At 43.4% G+C, this 17425-nt stretch overlaps 1 protein-coding gene and 1 long non-coding RNA gene across 3 annotated transcripts in view; one reads left to right on the forward strand and one right to left on the reverse strand.

Annotated features, from left to right (window-relative positions):
• Positions 1-17425, reverse strand: part of LOC139083415 (uncharacterized) — a 112519-nt gene that overhangs the window by 56881 nt on the left and 38213 nt on the right. The window lies entirely within an intron of this gene.
• The window catches only part of HMGA2 (high mobility group AT-hook 2), a 129032-nt gene continuing 114795 nt past the window's right edge, over positions 3189-17425 (forward strand). Inside the window, exons 1-4 of one of the 2 annotated variants that reach the window (XM_070619680.1) lie at positions 3189-3292; positions 3979-4283; positions 6892-6978; positions 16938-16988. In XM_070619680.1, the coding sequence (XP_070475781.1) occupies positions 4173-4283; positions 6892-6978; positions 16938-16988 (249 nt within the window). In that variant the 5' untranslated portion in view covers positions 3189-3292; positions 3979-4172. Of the gene's footprint in view, positions 3293-3410; positions 4284-6891; positions 6979-16937; positions 16989-17425 lie in introns of those variants that run through there. The other variant, XM_070619679.1, reaches the window with a different exon arrangement.

A 17425-nucleotide genomic window follows, 5' to 3' on the forward strand; every position in this document is an offset into this window, starting at 1 on the left:
GAGGTATCTTCCTAGAGTCCAAAGACTTTTGAAGCTATTTTAATATAGGTAATGCTTTTCTCGTCCTGTGGTACATTTGTAAAATAGTAACTTATTAAGAGTAACTTTGTCATAGCAAGAAATTAGTAAGTACCAAGAGTCTACTGTGAACTGAACATTACCTACACGTAACTGGTGCAAAAAATAGGTGTTAGAAATCCTACCTGTCTCCATGGAACCCACGTACAATTGACATATAAACAGGCACAATTAGAGAACAAGATATTATATGTGTTTTAAAGTCTGTTAGAACTGGAAGGACTCTCTGAGATTATGTTGATCTTTCTTTTTAGAAACGAGGACCCTGAGATACAGAGAGGAGAAATGATTGACCAAGCACCGCAGAGCTGGTTTCATGGAGCGATAAAAGGGACCCAGGTCTCAAAACAGTCTAAGTCAGTGGCATGGAAACAGGTTACACTGCAACCCACAGTAAGATATAGACCTCATATACATGTATTTCACTGCTCTATGGCGCCATTGATTATAAAACACATCAGTATTACATATAGCACTAAAACAGAGAAGATACTGTCCAGCATGTGATAACACAGCGCCTAGACACTCTGAAGCCTAAGATACATCCCAATTTCCAAAATATTAAAGGTGAAAAAGAAGCATCTGAATACAGTTTTTACACGTGTACTATATAACTAAAACAGCACTTTTCCATGTGATATTATCTACTGTATTCTATCTAGTTTGCTAAAATGATGCTATGGGTCCACTGAATTAATTTTCCCATCCACTGGTGAGCTGACCTGATCCGAGCACTACATCATGTATCACAGATAATTAGAAATCTTGTTCACATATACAACCAAGGTGCTAATTGTTCAATTTGAAAGCAGGTGAGAAGAAGAGAAATAGTTTCATGTGGACAGAAACCACCTGGGAATCTTTCAAATTAGAAATAAGAGTTTAGCCTTGAATGGATGGATAAAAGTGGTGTGATAAAGAAGAGGAAGTGAACAGCTGAGCAACTTAAACTGGAAAAAAGCCCCTCAACTGTAAAAGTAAAAAAAAAAAAAAAAAATCCATTCTTTAAATTAAAATATAACCATAGAACTTAATAAAAAGAATAGGTGACATCTTTTTAAAAAGTCTGAAGTAATTTCAATGAAGACAGATGTCAATGTCTCCTCTAGAGAAAACATACGGAAACCTGAAAAAAATTAAATATAGCTTCCAGAAATGAGAATATATAGAACTGATTTAGACAAAAAAATTAAATATAGCTTCCAGAAATGAGAATATATAGAACTGATTTAGACAAAACTTGATGCAATATTTGTTTCATATCTTTCTTATTATAAAATCAAAAGGGGTCAAACAGTCTGATAGCAAGGTGACAGTGGGTTGAAACAAGCGGCAAGACAGTCTCCCACCTCTAATTTTTCTGTGCTTTTCTTAGAGTCAATGACTAATGCAAAAATAAAATTTTGGAATTCCTTTCTTGTTGGCCTCTGTGCACATGAAGAAAAAAAATCTCAGGATATAAGGTACCCAGTCCTATAAAATCGGGTGCCTGAAATCCTAGGTGATTTCTCCTACATTCATCTTCAGAATTTTATCTCTACTCCTTGCAAAAAGCAAGCAAACAAAAACAAACCCAGCAGCCCGTATTGTATGCGTGTGTGAACCGTGCACACCACACTACGAATGCGATCACATTAAAAAATGTGCACACTTGGCAGTTAGGAAAAGTCACTGCAAACTTTAGCAGGGGAAATTTCAATCCCTTTGATGAAGATACCATCTTTCAGCCAAGCCCTGGCAGAAAACCTTTGGTTCCTGTTAGACCCCTCCCTCCCCAGTCAGCTGCTGGGCTCCATCGGAGGGATGGGGGCTCTCACTCTCCATCACAGCTAAGCGTTCCCAGACCGTGGAGAAACCCCGGGTTTCTGCAGGGCACTCAACGTGCAGCGAAGTGTCCCAGCTCGGCAAAAGGCAGCTGGCAATGGATTTAAAATGGCAACGCGGACCAATCAGCGCCGCCCCGCCAGAGCAGACATTTCCGCGCGCCTCCTCTGCAAGCACGGCGGAACCTGGCGGTGCCGAACTCCCCGCGTACGGCTGTAAAGTAGGCGTTTTTATTCCACGGTGGTCTGTATTTTCGGGAAAAAAAAAGTTCTTCTTCGAGTGAAAGTTTTCATTCTGGAATCAGTCCAAAATAATTTTGGGTGTGATGTGTGAAAGTCTGAACCTAATTTTTTCAGAGTTTTTTTGTTATTCAAGGATGAAAAGAGGTACATTTTTAAATGTACTCCACCTTTTTAAAACGGCCTGTGGTCATGATGGTGTTCACATAACTCAGAAACAGCCCAAGCTATAAAATTAGGACTTGGCAGAAAGGGAGTTCCTAGGGAGAAGGTTAAATCGAGGTAAATCGAAGGGCGAGTTGGACAGTTGGCGCAATTGTGGCATTGGGAAGCTACCAGGTCCCGGCTCCGGGCAACCCCGTTACCCTACAAGCGTAGGAACACGGGTGCACAGCGCCAGCCCGGGGGAGACTTCGCGTCGCCTCTAGTCTTTCCCGGAGAAAAAAAAGTCTCAATGAAGAGGCTGGCGCGCTGCGTGTGCATTGTTTGCACGTGTGCCTGTGTCTGCGAATGTGCATGTAAGTGCGGGCGTGTTGGGTTTAAGTGTGTGTTTATGCATGCATGTGCCTTGCGAGTGTGCACGTGTATCTGCGTGCACGTGTGTGCGTGTGTATCCGCGTGCAAGTCTGTGTGTGTGCGCGCGCGCCGGGTGGTGCGATCTGTGATGAGGGCATTCCGAGGCAGAGCAGGGCTGCCGGGGGCCGGCTCCTGCTCCTCTTCCGTTCCTTCCCACTCACAGGGAACTAGGACTCCGCCGCGCGTGCAGCTCGCCGCTTCCTGCAGCGCGTTGGCTCCGCATCGTGGAGGTGCAGGTAAAGGCCAAGCCCCTAAAGGCGGCTCTGGGACAGTCGCATTCCCGCGCCTTCCTAGGACAACCACCCAGGGGCGACCTCGGGCGGCGGGCGGGGCGAGGCCGGCGGCAAGCCGGCCCGGGATCCCCGGCCTGTCCCTTTAACCCCGCCGCCGGGCGGGAGCACGTGAGCGGGGCTCCGGGTGGCACCCGGGCGCCGCCGCCGCCGAGGCAGTTGTATTTCGAACGCTGCCTCTGGCCCGCGGCCAGGCGCCTTGGCTCGGCGGTCCGCCTGGCCTCCCTCCTCCTCATACTTTTCCTCCTGCGCAGCCCCCTCCCCTTTATCCGCCCACGATTAGAGGTGGGCACTCCCCCCCCCCCCCGCCGCCCCTTCCCCAAGCGCGCACACACACACACACACACACACACACACACACACACACACACACTCATCCCACTTGAATCCTGGGGCAGGAACTCAGAAAACTTCCAGCCCCGGCAGCGCGCGCTTGGTGCAGGACGCAGGAGCGAGCAGCCCGTCCCCCTCCGACTCTCCCGTGCCGCTGCCGCCCGCTCCCGCCACCCGAGGAGGCGCGGTGCCACCCACTACTCCGTCCCTCGCTTGCGCTCAGTGCCCGAGCCGGTCCCGGCCGACTCTCCCCGTCCTGCCTCTGCTTCCCCACGGCCCAAGCGCTATTTGTTTTCTCTCTCTCTTTCTCTTTCTTGCTCTGCGAGCCGGAGAGGGGGGGAAGAGGAGGAGGAATTCTTTCCCCGCCTAACATTTCAAGGGACACAATTCACTCCAAGTCTCTTCCCTTTCCAAGCCTCTTCCGAAGTGCTCCCGGTGACCGCAACTCCTGATCCCAAATCGAGTGGGGAGCCTCTCCCGCTTGCAACCCTCTTTCTCTTCGCCTTCGCCTTCCTGCTCCTCTCGCTACCTCCACCTCCACCGCCACCTCCACCTCCGGCACCCACCCACCGCTGCCGCCGCCACCAGCAGCGCCTCCTTCTCTCCTCCTCCTCCTCCCCTCTGCTCTCTTTTGGCAGCCGCTGGACGTCCGGTGTTGATGGTGGCAGCGGCGGCAGCCTAAGCAGCAGCCGCCCTCGCAGCACGCCCGCTCGCTCACCCTGCCTCGTCCTCCAGCCCTATCGCCCCGTCTCCCGAAAGGTGCCGGGCGGACTCGGGGCGGCTGAGGCCAGCGGCTGCAGCGGCGGTAGCGGCGGCGGCGGCGGGAGGCAGGATGAGCGCACGCGGTGAGGGCGCCGGGCAGCCGTCCACTTCAGCCCAGGGACAACCTGCCGCCCCGGCGCCTCAGAAGAGAGGACGCGGCCGACCCAGGAAGCAGCAGCAAGTCAGTACGCGGGCGGGGTGGGGGCACCAGCCCGCCTCCGCGCCCTCCGCGAAGGCCCGGCCACGCGCGGCCCCGAGCGCGGGAGCCGGGTCGCCGCGCGCCGCCCGCCGGCCGGAGGCGGGGGCCGCGGCGTCCCCGGCGCGAGTGCGCGGCGGAGCCCCGGGCGCCCGCGCGGCTGCGGGCGGGAGGTGGGAGCCGCGGCGCGCGGCGGGGTGGCGGCGGGAGGTGGGGTCGGGCGCGGCGCGTCCGCGGACTTTCGCTATTGTGCACGGCCCGCCGTGGCGCGGGGGCTCCCGGCGGCGGCGAGCGGCCCGGCGCTTTCCGAGCTGCTCTCGCAATTGCGCCGGGGGAAGGAGGTGCCGGGGGGCAGGGCGCTCTGGCGGGTCCGAGTCAAGGGGCTGAGTCCTGGGGGCCGGAGGCTCTTTCTCCCGCCCGCGCGGGCTGCTCGCGGGCCGCGGACCGGCGCGCCGCAGCCGCCCCCTTGACGCCCTCCCCAAGTTCTCGGTGGCCCGAGGCTCGCGCCCTCCCGACAAAGAACTCGTGGGCCCGCCCGGTCCTCCTAGGGCTCTTTAAATGCACCGCGGCGGCCAGCCCGCGGGCCGCCGCCGCCGCCGAGGTGTCCCGGGGAAGGGGCTGCAGGAGAGCCTGGGTCCCCATGGGACGGGATTAACTCGTTTGGCCAAAAGCGCGGTGGAAAGTAGTGTCCGAGAGGGTGCACGGTAGCTAGGGTCACTTCCTCACCAGGCGCCCCGTCCCCTTTTTGCCCCAGGATCCCGCGCCTCGGAACTGCAGACATTCCATGTGCTTCTCCAGGGCAAGTGGCTGGGGGCTGGGAGGGGACGATCGAGGGGCGCCCGGGACCCCGCGGAGTGGAGGGTTTTGTCTGCGGATGCAACCAATTAAGCGTGCAGCCGGCGCTTGCAGAGCTGCGCGCAGCGCCCAGGGCGGGGGTTTTGTTCGCCGCGATTTCCAAGCCTCGGCGGGCAGGGCTGGAGCGGGACGTGTCTATTGAGAACATTTAAACTCCGCTTCCGCGGGCTTTAAAACTTCTCCTTCGTTCCTTAGCCTTAAAGCGCTTGCTTCATGGCAAAGAGGCCGAGTAGAAAATAATCCTAGAGTCCCAAAGCTGCCCGAGAGCAAGGTGGGGAAATCGAACAATGTTTTGCTTGCCAGAGCGTTTTAGAAAAACGGAGAGGGTTGTACCTTTTTGAAATCATCAAAGGAAACAAGCCAATCTAGAGGCCCCTGCGTTTTCCCGCTCTGCCCCAGCGACACTTTATACCGCGTTAGGATCCTGTTTTACACCTCCCAGGAAGTCTCTGCCCTTCCCCCCGCCCTGTTTCCCACCCGCCACCCGGCTCTCTCTAATTCTACTAATTGCCCCCCATCTCCAAAAAATAATCCAAAAGAAATTGCACTGGGGTCTGGGGGGGGACTGGAAGTTTTACCTCTGAGTTAAGGCAGAGTTCACAAAGAAAGAAAAATGTGTCTCCGCTGTGTTTGCGCCGGATGTGCCCACTGGCGCTAGTGGTCCGACAGAAGCTTGCAGACAACCTTCCCCAGATTCTCTCAATAGGATGCGAATTTTCATTGAAGACTTTCATGCGTTTTTAAGTTAATTAGTCTCATTTAATCACCGAATCGGAATGAAATGTAAATTGATGATTCACTGGATAAATATTTAGGATCTGGAATATTAATCATCGCATTCTCTCAACCATTTGAGTATTTACTACTTGGCATAGAAGCCATTTAAAGTTTTGCTAAACCTATTGATAGTTTCAATTTCTCCTTCCCAGACTCTTCCATTCCTTCTCGCTTCCCCCCCCCCTTCGTTTTTTTCAGTCTACCCTCATAAAAGTTTTCTCGAAAGAAAGTTTTGGAGAAAATGTTTATTTTTATCAAAAGATATTTAAAGTTAGACTGGAGGCCATGCCTGCATCTCCAAAAGGAAGTGGAGAATTGAAGCAATTATCTAGATAATTCAAGCAAAACCTCCCACAACAGATTTACCATAAGTATTTGGAAATTTTAGGGGGGATGGAGTTATTTTGAGTTGAGGAACATGGATAATTGCTCCAGTATTCCACTCAATGTGTTGATTGAGTCATAATTGACCTATAATGCAGATATATAGAGATGATTAAAAACCATCTTTTCAATATGGAATATTGTTGAAATGTTTATGATGTTTGTTTCATATTTCTGTTGTTTGAAATGCTAGCACAATGGATAGTAGGATTTGGGTAAAATGCTTATTATTTCTATGAGTTGCCAAACGCACAACCATGCAAATTTTATACCTTAAAAATGTATAACTTTCTTTGTAGAGCGTGCAACCTTGTCGGCCTTTCTTACCTTTGTAGGGTTGAAATCTAATCTAGCTTTCACATGCAAAATAGAATTTCCTCTTTAAAACCTTGGATTAAAAGTATAGTTATTTCCCCTTTCTGTAAACTCTGTACCATCATCAGCCATTTATGCTGAACTGAATGTGTTCCAACCCTTCTGTCGAGCAGCACATGCGGAAAATATAACTATAGAGTCAGGGTCAATTTCTTTCAGACGTTCTTGCCACAACAGCATTTTTTTTTCCCCCCACAATTAGGAGCCAACCGGTGAGCCCTCTCCTAAGAGACCCAGGGGAAGACCCAAAGGCAGCAAAAACAAGAGTCCCTCCAAAGCAGCTCAAAAGGTGAGATTTCTGAAGTCAAGCCCTCCCAACTTTCTCAGCGACCACAGGAACCGCCCTGTAATTTTCCCCTGCCAGATCCGCACCTAAGGGTTTGTCCCAACTGGGTAGTCCAAGATTCATTTCTTGCCTTTAGTATTAGTAAGATTTCTCAGCAGATGCTTAGCAAGAAAGTTCGTGAAGATGCCTGCAATGTTGTTTTTAAGCAAACAAGCAATCACAGGATAATATGAAGCTTAAAACAGGGGTGGGAGGGGTGGGGGGTGGAGAGCAACACAATTAAGATTTGCACCGGTTGTGAAATAGTTAAAAACAAATCCAAACTATAGATTTTTGCCTGGTGCTGAAGCTTTTGCAGGATTTCCTGAAAAAATAATAAAGATTAATTTATTTTGTGCTTATTTACATGACTACTGCAAAACCCAGTCTTCCTCTTAAACTTAAGTATTTTGCCAAATAGATGATAATTAGAAGTAAATCCAATTATGGGATACTGGAAAAAATTTCATGAATTTTGCAGCTTTAAATGTGATGATAAAGTATGCTGTTTGTTTACAATGTAATATATCATAATCTCTCAAAAAAGCCTTTCCATCAGGTGATACAGAAATTTTCTAAATGGGACAATGATAAGTTTTTAAAACAAATATTTGACTCATTTATTGTATGTTTTTAGGCAGGATAGAACCCAGTCAAGCATAATTTCCAGTGTTTTTCTTTATAAATTTTAAATTGCGGTTTAAACTAACTTCATGTTGGTTGTATTTGAGCTAGCAAAGAGCAAGTACTTCAGGGTCAATACATGGCGAGAGAAGTGGAGATGAATATAAAATTCACTCTTTTTAGCTTTATAAGTAAATCAGAGGAAAGTTTCTGTATTTTGTAGGTTTGTATATTATTAAAAACAAGGTTCAAAATTCAGAAGTAAATGTTGACATCTTTTCAAGAGATTTGAGTTCCTCATGTGCAGTATTTATTAAAAAGGACTATATGCTCATCTTTTGGGGATTAATATTTTGTGTGGTTTTTTCTGTGACTCTGGGTACTGACCATATTATATGATAGTTTTCAGTGTTGTAAACTGCCATAGCAACCAGCGATACATAGAAAGTTATTTAGGGAGTAACTATGAGTTCTTGTCTGTTTTATTTTAACAGTCTTGAACAGAGATGAAGGAGCAGATATTTAATATAGTTAAATATAGCTGCTTCTCAAGAGGGAAGATTTAATGATGACTCACATTTAATCAGTAAACTTTGAAGTAGCTCTAAATTACCTTGTCATTTAAAAGTGACAATATATAATCTGAAATTCCTAATACGAATACTTTCTATTTGGTACATTTTATCTGGTTTATTAAATTAACTAAGAAGGGTGAATTTAACAAAGGGCGCATTTTTATGTTACCCAAGTGTGGAATTTACCTAACTTAATTTACTCCACTGAGATGTCAAAGGAATATCTTGGTAGGTTGCTAACAAACATTTAAACTGTGATGTCATTGCTCTGAAAAACACGTCACTGTAACATCTCCCAGGAAGAAATCTTTAAATCTCATCATAAAGAAATGATTTAAAGTTTAATACAAGAAAAGAAAATGAATTATCTTTCAGGTCTCACTGTGTTACATTCTTTTTAGACGCTTCTATCACCGCTCTTCCATTTGAAAATTTACCACTGACTAAAACAATCTTCATTGGAAAAGGGAAGCTGAGACTTGTGCCTAATTTACCATCTAAAGTAAAATAACAAAAAAGTTGATCTCTTCCCAAGTAAGGTTTGATTTATTTTTAGTTACTTTAGTGATAGGCATTGACAAATGACCCTACTAGGCTCCTCATCTTGCTGATAATTCTTCGTGTGTATGCATACATATTACAGCTTCCACAACAGAAGTAGGTTTTCTTTTTCCCAAAGAAGTCTTTCCCTGGATCTTTCATTGTTCCAGACAAAATGATTTCACAGAATTTTGTTCTTAAAGTCTCCTTTCTAATAAAAGTGAATAAATATATCTGCCCTTAACATGACTGTTATATTTCTTCAGTTTTGCAAATTACGCTTCATTTGGAGAAGATAATACTTTGCAAAATAAGGAATGACATTGATGAATTGTTCATGGCATGTGTAAACTTAAGGTATTTTCATTTTCAAATCAGTATTTATTGAGTTTGCTACTACCCTATATAAACATGGTTATCAAACATGTATTTGTTTATCAAACATATATTGTTTTCTAAAAAAAAATGTTTGTTAGGATTTTGAAAAGCAGTCTTTTAAGGAAAAAGTCATATTGTTCAGAACATGTAAGATAAACATAGCCTGCCAGACTGACCAGAGTAGATATGAGAAGTTTTCTATGATTAATAAATTGAGTATTCTCCTGAAAACTGAGATTCATCAAAATGAAAAATATATAACAAACACTGGTAAGTATATAAGAGAACAGAACTCTAAAATTAGAGGAGATGCAGTGTATACTGGGACCCTAATGATGTGTGTTTATAATTTCTTGCTGCCTGGAGTTTCTTTACTTACAAAATTTGTGTTTGGACTCAGTAACTGGCCTTGGGGCATTTGAAAACAAAATTGCTTGTTGGAAAATTAGCAGTGTGAAACTTCACAATGCATGTGGAATGTTGCAGGACCAAGTGGACGGCTACTAAATTAGCAATCACTGTAATTTCAAGCCATATTCAATATAAAATTGATTTGTGTAATATTTAAAACAAACATTTATAAAAACACAAGTTGTTATGCTGGGAACTTTTGGAACGGAAGATAATTATTCTTCAATCTGCTCATATTCCATTATAACAAATTCCATGGATGCCCATTGTTTAGCAGTTCTAGTCATTCATAGGAACTCGAGTCTGAGTGCTCAAAACTTGTCCCTGAACCAGTTCCATATTATCTTAATACAAGAAATCAGAAGTTAATGTTTTCCTGAATAAATAATTTATCCATATGAGTGTGAGAGTGTGTGTCTCTGTGTGTCTGGGTGTATGTGTATGTCTCTGTATGTGTGTGTGTGTCTGCGTGTGTGTGTGTGTCTGTGTGTGTCTTGACCCTTTATGTTTTAGTTTGAGATATACCTGTGAACAGCTGTCTCTTAATTTCTTTTTTGTTTTGCTTTGTTTTCCTCTCATGTTTGTGCTGGATGGAAGTACTTTGTATTTTCACATTTCCCATGTTTGGAGAGAGGAAAGATATAACTCCTTTATGTTTAGTTTAGGATTTTTGTTGTGGCTGTTTAATCATGAGAGAATACTGGAGGGTTGTCGCTAATTCTCTAGTGTTTAAGGTCACAAGTCAAATTCATCTGTAAGTTTCAAGTCAGTTCTCACTCAGGTACTTCTGGGAAAAAAGTTTTTCCTGAGATTGAATTACGTTTTAATAGAAGGAAATTGCAAATAAAAAAGATCTCGTGTGTGAGATAGCCCTACTTTGTAATTCGTAGATTTGCTTGAACTTCCTTTTGGTGTAATACCTAGACCTAGAGAGCAAAGTGTAGAATGAACATGTCATCTAGGTAAAGTGTGTGTTCTTCAAATAGTGCGTTCAGCATAAACGTTAATGTATGTCTTCCATTTGCTCTTACGAAGAGGACTTGATATTAATTGGATACTATAAATGCAGATTTCTGCTCCTTCTAATCACATTCTTAGGAATGTGGTTGATTTTTCATAAGTGATTACTAATGCCAATCACAGATGTTTTAGGTTCAGAGAATGGGGGTTTTACTCATCATTTGAGATAAATTTTAGAGCATAGATGCTGAGTGAGGACAAGATTTTTCTCAGAGTACAGTAGGTCCCGTTGAAGAGAGTAACCAAAGGCATCATGATAGATGTCAGGGGAAGATGGTGTTGCAAGTTACCATACAGTTCCAGCCTTTGCTCCCTGCGTTACTGGGGTGATCTGGTTTGATCCCTCTGTGTTTTCACAGGCAGGTAATTTCCACTGGGAGTCAGGGCCCTATCTGAGTATACAGATGAATTCAGGCAGGTGGAATCAAGTAAAGCTCACTGTTGTCTCCATCAGATTGATATTTTAGGCTGACTTTCCTAAACAGTTGACTCATTCCTTTTACTTTACTTTGCCAAGGAGGGCCAAGCCTTCATGCTTCAGTAAGTTCTATCTGGCAGTGCCTTTGAGTCATCACAGATTATGATCCTAGTCTGGGAGATTCAAATACATTTGGATTATTTTATGAAGTAAATTTCCTTAAGGGACCCAGAGTTCTAATTCTCTGGAAGCTATCATTCTTCTGAACTCTTTATCAGAAGCCCCTCATTATTTTGACTGACCTTTACAACCCGGGTTCGTTTTTCTCTCAAAGTCTCAACAGATCATTTTGCTTGGGAGACAAGACCACACCAGACTGAAATTCTGTTACATTTCAGGTCTTTCTTGAGAATAGATGGCTGCTGAAGAGCATTTTGTGTCAGTTCAATCATTCAGACCTATCTTGTCTTGTTAGTTGAGTTTCTGTAGTTCCCAGCGCTCGCCGTGGAACCACATCGCTTGGCATAAGCATGGAACATTGAATTTCTCCATCCTAGATTCTGAAGTTTTTAGTTATGAATCTTTGTTCTACCAGCCAGGAGAAGAGGGTGAGTGGAGTGCTGACTCTATTTTAGGCTGTGGCTTTGTTCTGTGTTTCTTTAATACACTGAACAGTTTTAAGTGGCATCTTCCAGTTGGTTCCGTGGGAGCAGCGCAGTCATTCTCTTTTCTCCAGGATGAGGCAGGGGGCAGTTTGCTCAGAAGGTAATCATTTGGAGCTCTTGTGTCATTGCTCTTGATTTCTCTGATTACAAAAGAGGCAGAGGGAGGTTTCAAGGAGGACAGTCTTAAACTTTGAAAATGATCACTTTTTCTGCCATTTGGCCTTGGTTTTAATTTAATGTTTGTATGGCTAAAGGCAGGCATTGTGAATAATGACATGCGAGTTGTCACTAAGGTCTTCCTTGGGTAAAATGAGTGTGGACTACGTGGATAATAGAATTTCCTTATATTTCCTATTGGAAAATGTATTGTGATGGCAACATCTTTTCAATATTTTCAACATTTGTAACATCTTTTCAAGATTAAAAATGGTTGCACTTAGAACTTGGAAACCCACAGAACTGGGTTATCAAGAAGATAAAATGAGAATTTCCTCAATGCTTAATCTGATTGGTTAGTCCAGTTGATGTTGATGGCAGTGCACATTGATTTACACTGTTTATATTTTTAAAAGAGCAACTGAATGAAATAAATGGGACCTTCCAGACTTTGGGTAGTCAGCTCCATACACTCTTAAGTCCAGTCTTAAAAATATACATATAAAGATACGTGAAAACAAAGCAAGACGCTGCTACACCCAGATATTTTCCTAGCTCTTCTTTTGTGTAGATGTGCTGACTGATTTGGGCTGGGGGAGTTCTGGCTTTCATGTATTATCACAGTACGTATACAATATGATGAGAGCATTTAGAATCACCAAAAATGAATAGCTATCTAAATGAGACCCTGAAGTCAGAATTGGATAATTTTCTTGGTTCCCAATCTCAGCTTTTGTCCTTTATCTTTATAGGAAGCTTGGAAAAGTTTCACTTTTAGCTACTTATTTGATTTTCACCCTAGAAGGTTTTTTTTTTTTTCCTTTTTTAATTTGCCAGTGGCTCTTTTATTTTATACGGGAATATCTCCCGGCAGAACAGACTCTTCATGGCCTTGACATCAGACTGGGTCTCAGTTCCACTCCTTATGATCGTGGGCAGATGGCTTAACCTCACATTTGTGAAACGGGGGAAGTAGTAACTTCCCTGCTTAGGTAAGATAAGGCTCAGAAAATCGCTGTGGACACTTCAGAATTGGAAGGCATTCTTTTTAAGAGTAACATTTTAAAATGTGGAGAGAGAGAAGAAATTACGCTCGAGTACCTACTAAATGCTATAGCTTTTGTCAGGCACTTTACATATAAATTAGCTCCTGATGTAGGCATTATGGTCTTCATTTCACAAAAGGGGAAACGGATTCGGTTGTAAACTGTGGCATGTCTGATGTTCAACTCTAGTAAATGGTGGCACCTGAGTTTGAATTCAAATCTAATTCTAAAGCTTATGACCTTTCTCCTACTATGTGCTGTCACGTGTTTTGCAAACTATCTGCTACAAGGGAGAGTATGTTATCTGCAGTAGTCTGAAAGGCAGGTGAAGTTAGGTGTTGAGAAATCTCTGGAGGGCAGCTCTCCACAAGCTTATAGAGGGGTTGGACGTGTGCACCTGCTGTACCTGATGCCCGTAGACTTCTGGCCCCCAAACAAACCACAGGGCTATGACTTTGGAGATTAGAGCACATCTAGAGTTTTCTTATTTGTTAAATGAAGGGGCTAGATGAAATGCCTTCTAACGTTTTATCACACTGTAGAGTTCTGATGGCAGGACGGAAGTAAGACACACGTAATATAAACACCAGGGTTTGTTTCTTTCCTTCCTTCAGTCAACGACATGTAGTGAGCACGTCTTGTGCACCAGGCACTCGTGCTAAGCACTATTTCCAACTTCAAGAATTATATTTGCTAGATGAATTTCTTTTTTAATTAATTTTTTTAGTGTGGAGTACGGTTAAGAGCCTAGACTATCAGAACTTCTTAGAGGAGGACAGAATTACATTTCCCATTGAACATTCCTCCCATCCGTCATGAACTTGCTTCTAAACGTGTTATAAAATTAAATACACAGTTCTGAATCTAAACTTAAAAAAAGTTGAAAATATGAATGAAGACAAGCAAGGAAGAAATAACACTTTTAACAAGAGATGATAGGATAGTTGCAAATATTGGTCTAGTAGTGCTGGTCATAGTCTGAAATTTCATTTCTTCAAATGCAGAATTCCAACCCAGTCTCCCTTCCCTGCTAGATAAGCAGTGCCTGCTTAGAATAAGTTATGTCTCAATTACACATGGGTTTGTAGGATAGGACCAAATTCTACTCTGGCAAAGGAAAACCAAATAGACACTTCCCCAGTATTGCGTATGTTGACATATTAAAAACAAAACAAGCCCCTGAGTGTTTTGTTGTCTTCTATTGAAAAATAATATCCTGGAGAGCATTAAACACAGAAAAAAAATTAAAGCCAGTGTTTTCCAATATGTAAAAATCCTGGATCTATGCTGGTTTACAAACTAAAATCCTAACTTGTTTTGCAGGCTTTGTGAAGTTTGATCAGAATGATTAAATAATGTGGGTTTTAAAGAACAATGAAAACCTCCCAGCTCGACGCCACACAGCCCAGCTAATGTGTTTCTTCTAGATGGAGTCTCAGCAGAGAGTTTCAGTTGACATGTAACACTGGCCTGAGGACCAGGGAGCAAGTTTGCTTTTAACAAGTCCGAGTGATAATCATGATATTTTGCCCTTCAGTTAATGGTGTGAATTTTATTTTTGAATGGGCTTTTTGTAAACGGGAGGCTCATTTTTAAAGGCCTCGTCTTTGCAGGGCTTTCTCTGACTTTGAATTGCAGAGAAACTCTCTTGGAAAACAGCCCTCTCTTCAACAGATTTTAGATACACTGGGATCACATCATGGCCCCTGAAACACAGCGACTGTACAGAGAGAACCCGGTGTGGCACTGGGAGCCTTTACAGCCAGTAGCTGCCGCCTCTCAACCCCTCCTACCATCCTTGTGCCCGTTAAAAGGATTTCTATCTTCCATGTTTGTGTAGCTTACTACTGGGTAAACTGCAATCTTCCAGTTGCTTCCAAAGATTAAATCAGACACTGCTTCTGTATTAGGAATTTTGTACTCACGTAACTCACTATATACTGGCCAAAGGGCTTCTTAAAAGCTTCATTCTAAAGGTGACAGATGGGTGTAATGGAATATTTGCATTGACTGAACCTTCTATGGGATTGGAAAACTTTCCCTTTAAGAGTTCCGTGTTCTTCGGAGTGAACGAACACTTCCTGAGCACCTCATTTGTGGTGGGCACCGCCACTCCTCACAGGAGGCGTTATCTCCCTTTCACACTTGAAACCGAATTAAGGTTCTCAGGGAACTGCTAAAGTCGTAAAGCCAAACCGGCAGAACAGGCATTTAAATCCCACCTTCCCAGCGTGGAGTCTGTTCCCCGCAGGCCGCCTCCCCCTCTCCCTGAGACAACATTGGGAAGGGGCTGTGGCTCGCTGGGCCTTCCTGGCCCTCTTTCAATTTGATTCATGCCCTGTGACTGAAGGTAAGGCAGTGCCAATAACCCCTGACAATAAAAGATGCCTTTGGAGACATTTGAAATAGTGACCGTGATTTAGAGGGCCCAGATCTGACAGACAGGGCTCCGGACGGTCACCAGGTTTCCTTCTGTTCTGGGAAATTAGCTGAATCAGTGACAGTTCCAGTTAGTTCCAGTATCTCCTGATGGTATCAGGGGAGGTAGCATGGTTAGGAGGGCAGCAGCCCAGTCTTGAGAGTCCAAACAGAGCTGGGTTCACATCCCAGGGCTGCCCTCGCCCAGCTTTGTGTGTGCCCTGGAGGGATGTACCTCGCTGTTGCTCCTCTGCAAAAATAAGAGAAGGAATAATATCTACCTTATAAGGCTTTTGTAAAGAGTAGAATAACACACGTGAACGAGTTAACCCAGTGCCTGGGGCGTTTTAAATGCTCAATCAATGTGAACTAACATTACAATCATCCAGAGTTTGGGTTAATTCATGGGACCTGTTGGATAGTAATGCTGGGACAAGGAGATATTATTTGATGAGAAACTTATGGCTTATTTGTCTATGTATCTATCTATCTATTTACCTACCTACCTAGTTACCCACCTACCTATCATCTATCATGTATCTCCATCTGTTTCTACCAGGCAGATTGGAGAAGAGCGAGCAGAGTCTCATTTGGCAGGATAGACAGTTCTTACAGGAAATGTTAGTATCACTGTACCAAGTACCTCTGGTTGCTAACCCAGGAAACAAAAGTAAAATGCAAAACCAGTTATCCCGGCTCAGGTTACCTGTATTTTTGTGTTTACGTAGCCTTGAGATGATTCTCATATACAGAGCAGTATATACTAAGTTTTCTTTATCCTAAAAAGTATAAACACATGTTTTTATAGAAGATCTATGTGATGTGTGTGTGTTGTTGTATTTGGGGATTAAGGAGGGGTGATTATAGAAATGTTATTACTTGGGGTTCAAAAGGGAAAAATCAACTGTGATACCAAGAAAATCTATGAAGTAAAGCAATGAAACAAACTCTCAAGGTAGTTAGCAACATATTCATGTCAGTTCTGTGTTGAGTGTGGAATCATTGTTAGTAATGTACATTTCTACAAATTATTATTTTTCGCATCCCTAGTTTCCATTTCAGAGACAGACATTGCATTGATGATTCCTGCCAGCTCTTTTTTCTCTTTGCTTTAGGTGAACTGAGTGGTGATTGTTTTTGGCAAGGAATAGGAAATTAACTACGTAGAAGTATGCAAGTGTTTTTTTTAATTAGAATCCTTATGTATTCTTTCTTACATTTAGACTTGCTTCTGACTAGCAATGTAGGTAAATTGTTAGCAATATATCAATATTATTTTTGGAACTTTAGTTGCAACATAGAAAAAATCATTTACGAAACATTTTCTAAAATACTTATTTATGTAATTATGGATATGTGAGAATATTTTTAAAATTATGGACAGAAAGAAAAGCACAATAGCTCTTTTAAAAGCATTTTTATGCATTTCAGAGAGTGTCTTTTGGAGTAAGTGTTGCATACATAGCTTTCTACACCATGCAGTGAAAAACGGGGCAGAGGAATCTACTCAGACATGGAGAAGAACATGAACCCTAAAGGAGGAAGGATTGTAAAACAATCTCAATGCCTCATCTGCACACCAGAACATTCCTACTTGAAATGTGTCCCCTGGTGCAGCACTTATAAATAATGTCAGGTAGGAAACAATATGACTTCCTTTTTCATTTTGCAGAAAGCAGAAGCCACTGGAGAAAAACGGCCAAGAGGCAGACCTAGGAAATGGGTGAGTAATAAGATGTCATGTTCTTTTTGCTTTGTTCTTTTTTGTAATGAGACATTTCTGTGTTTTTAAATGAAAATTGCTCTTATTTTATCAATTATATGAATTTCTAGCTTCTCTTTGGTGAATCTTTGAAAGGGTTAAGGCAAGCGACAGATTATAACAGCTCCTTACCATTAGGCTCCAGGAGTTTACTGAGGACCTGTTCTTTCCAGGAGACGCTCCTTTTTCTCTCTCTTATCAACATGAAAAGAGTCTCCACTCTTCCTTCCAGCGGGGTAACAATGAGATGAGTTGTTCGGTGGGTTGAGTAAATAAGGTTAAAGGGTATTATGAAACCTTGGACGTTGATTACAAATGGTGATAAAATTCAGATGAAATGTGTATGAGATAACTTCTTCACATTTTCTTTCTTTCTTTTTTTTGTTTCCTCCATGGCT

Source organism: Equus przewalskii, chromosome 5 (assembly GCF_037783145.1).
Source record: "Equus przewalskii isolate Varuska chromosome 5, EquPr2, whole genome shotgun sequence".
NCBI classification, from domain to species: domain Eukaryota; kingdom Metazoa; phylum Chordata; class Mammalia; order Perissodactyla; family Equidae; genus Equus; species Equus przewalskii.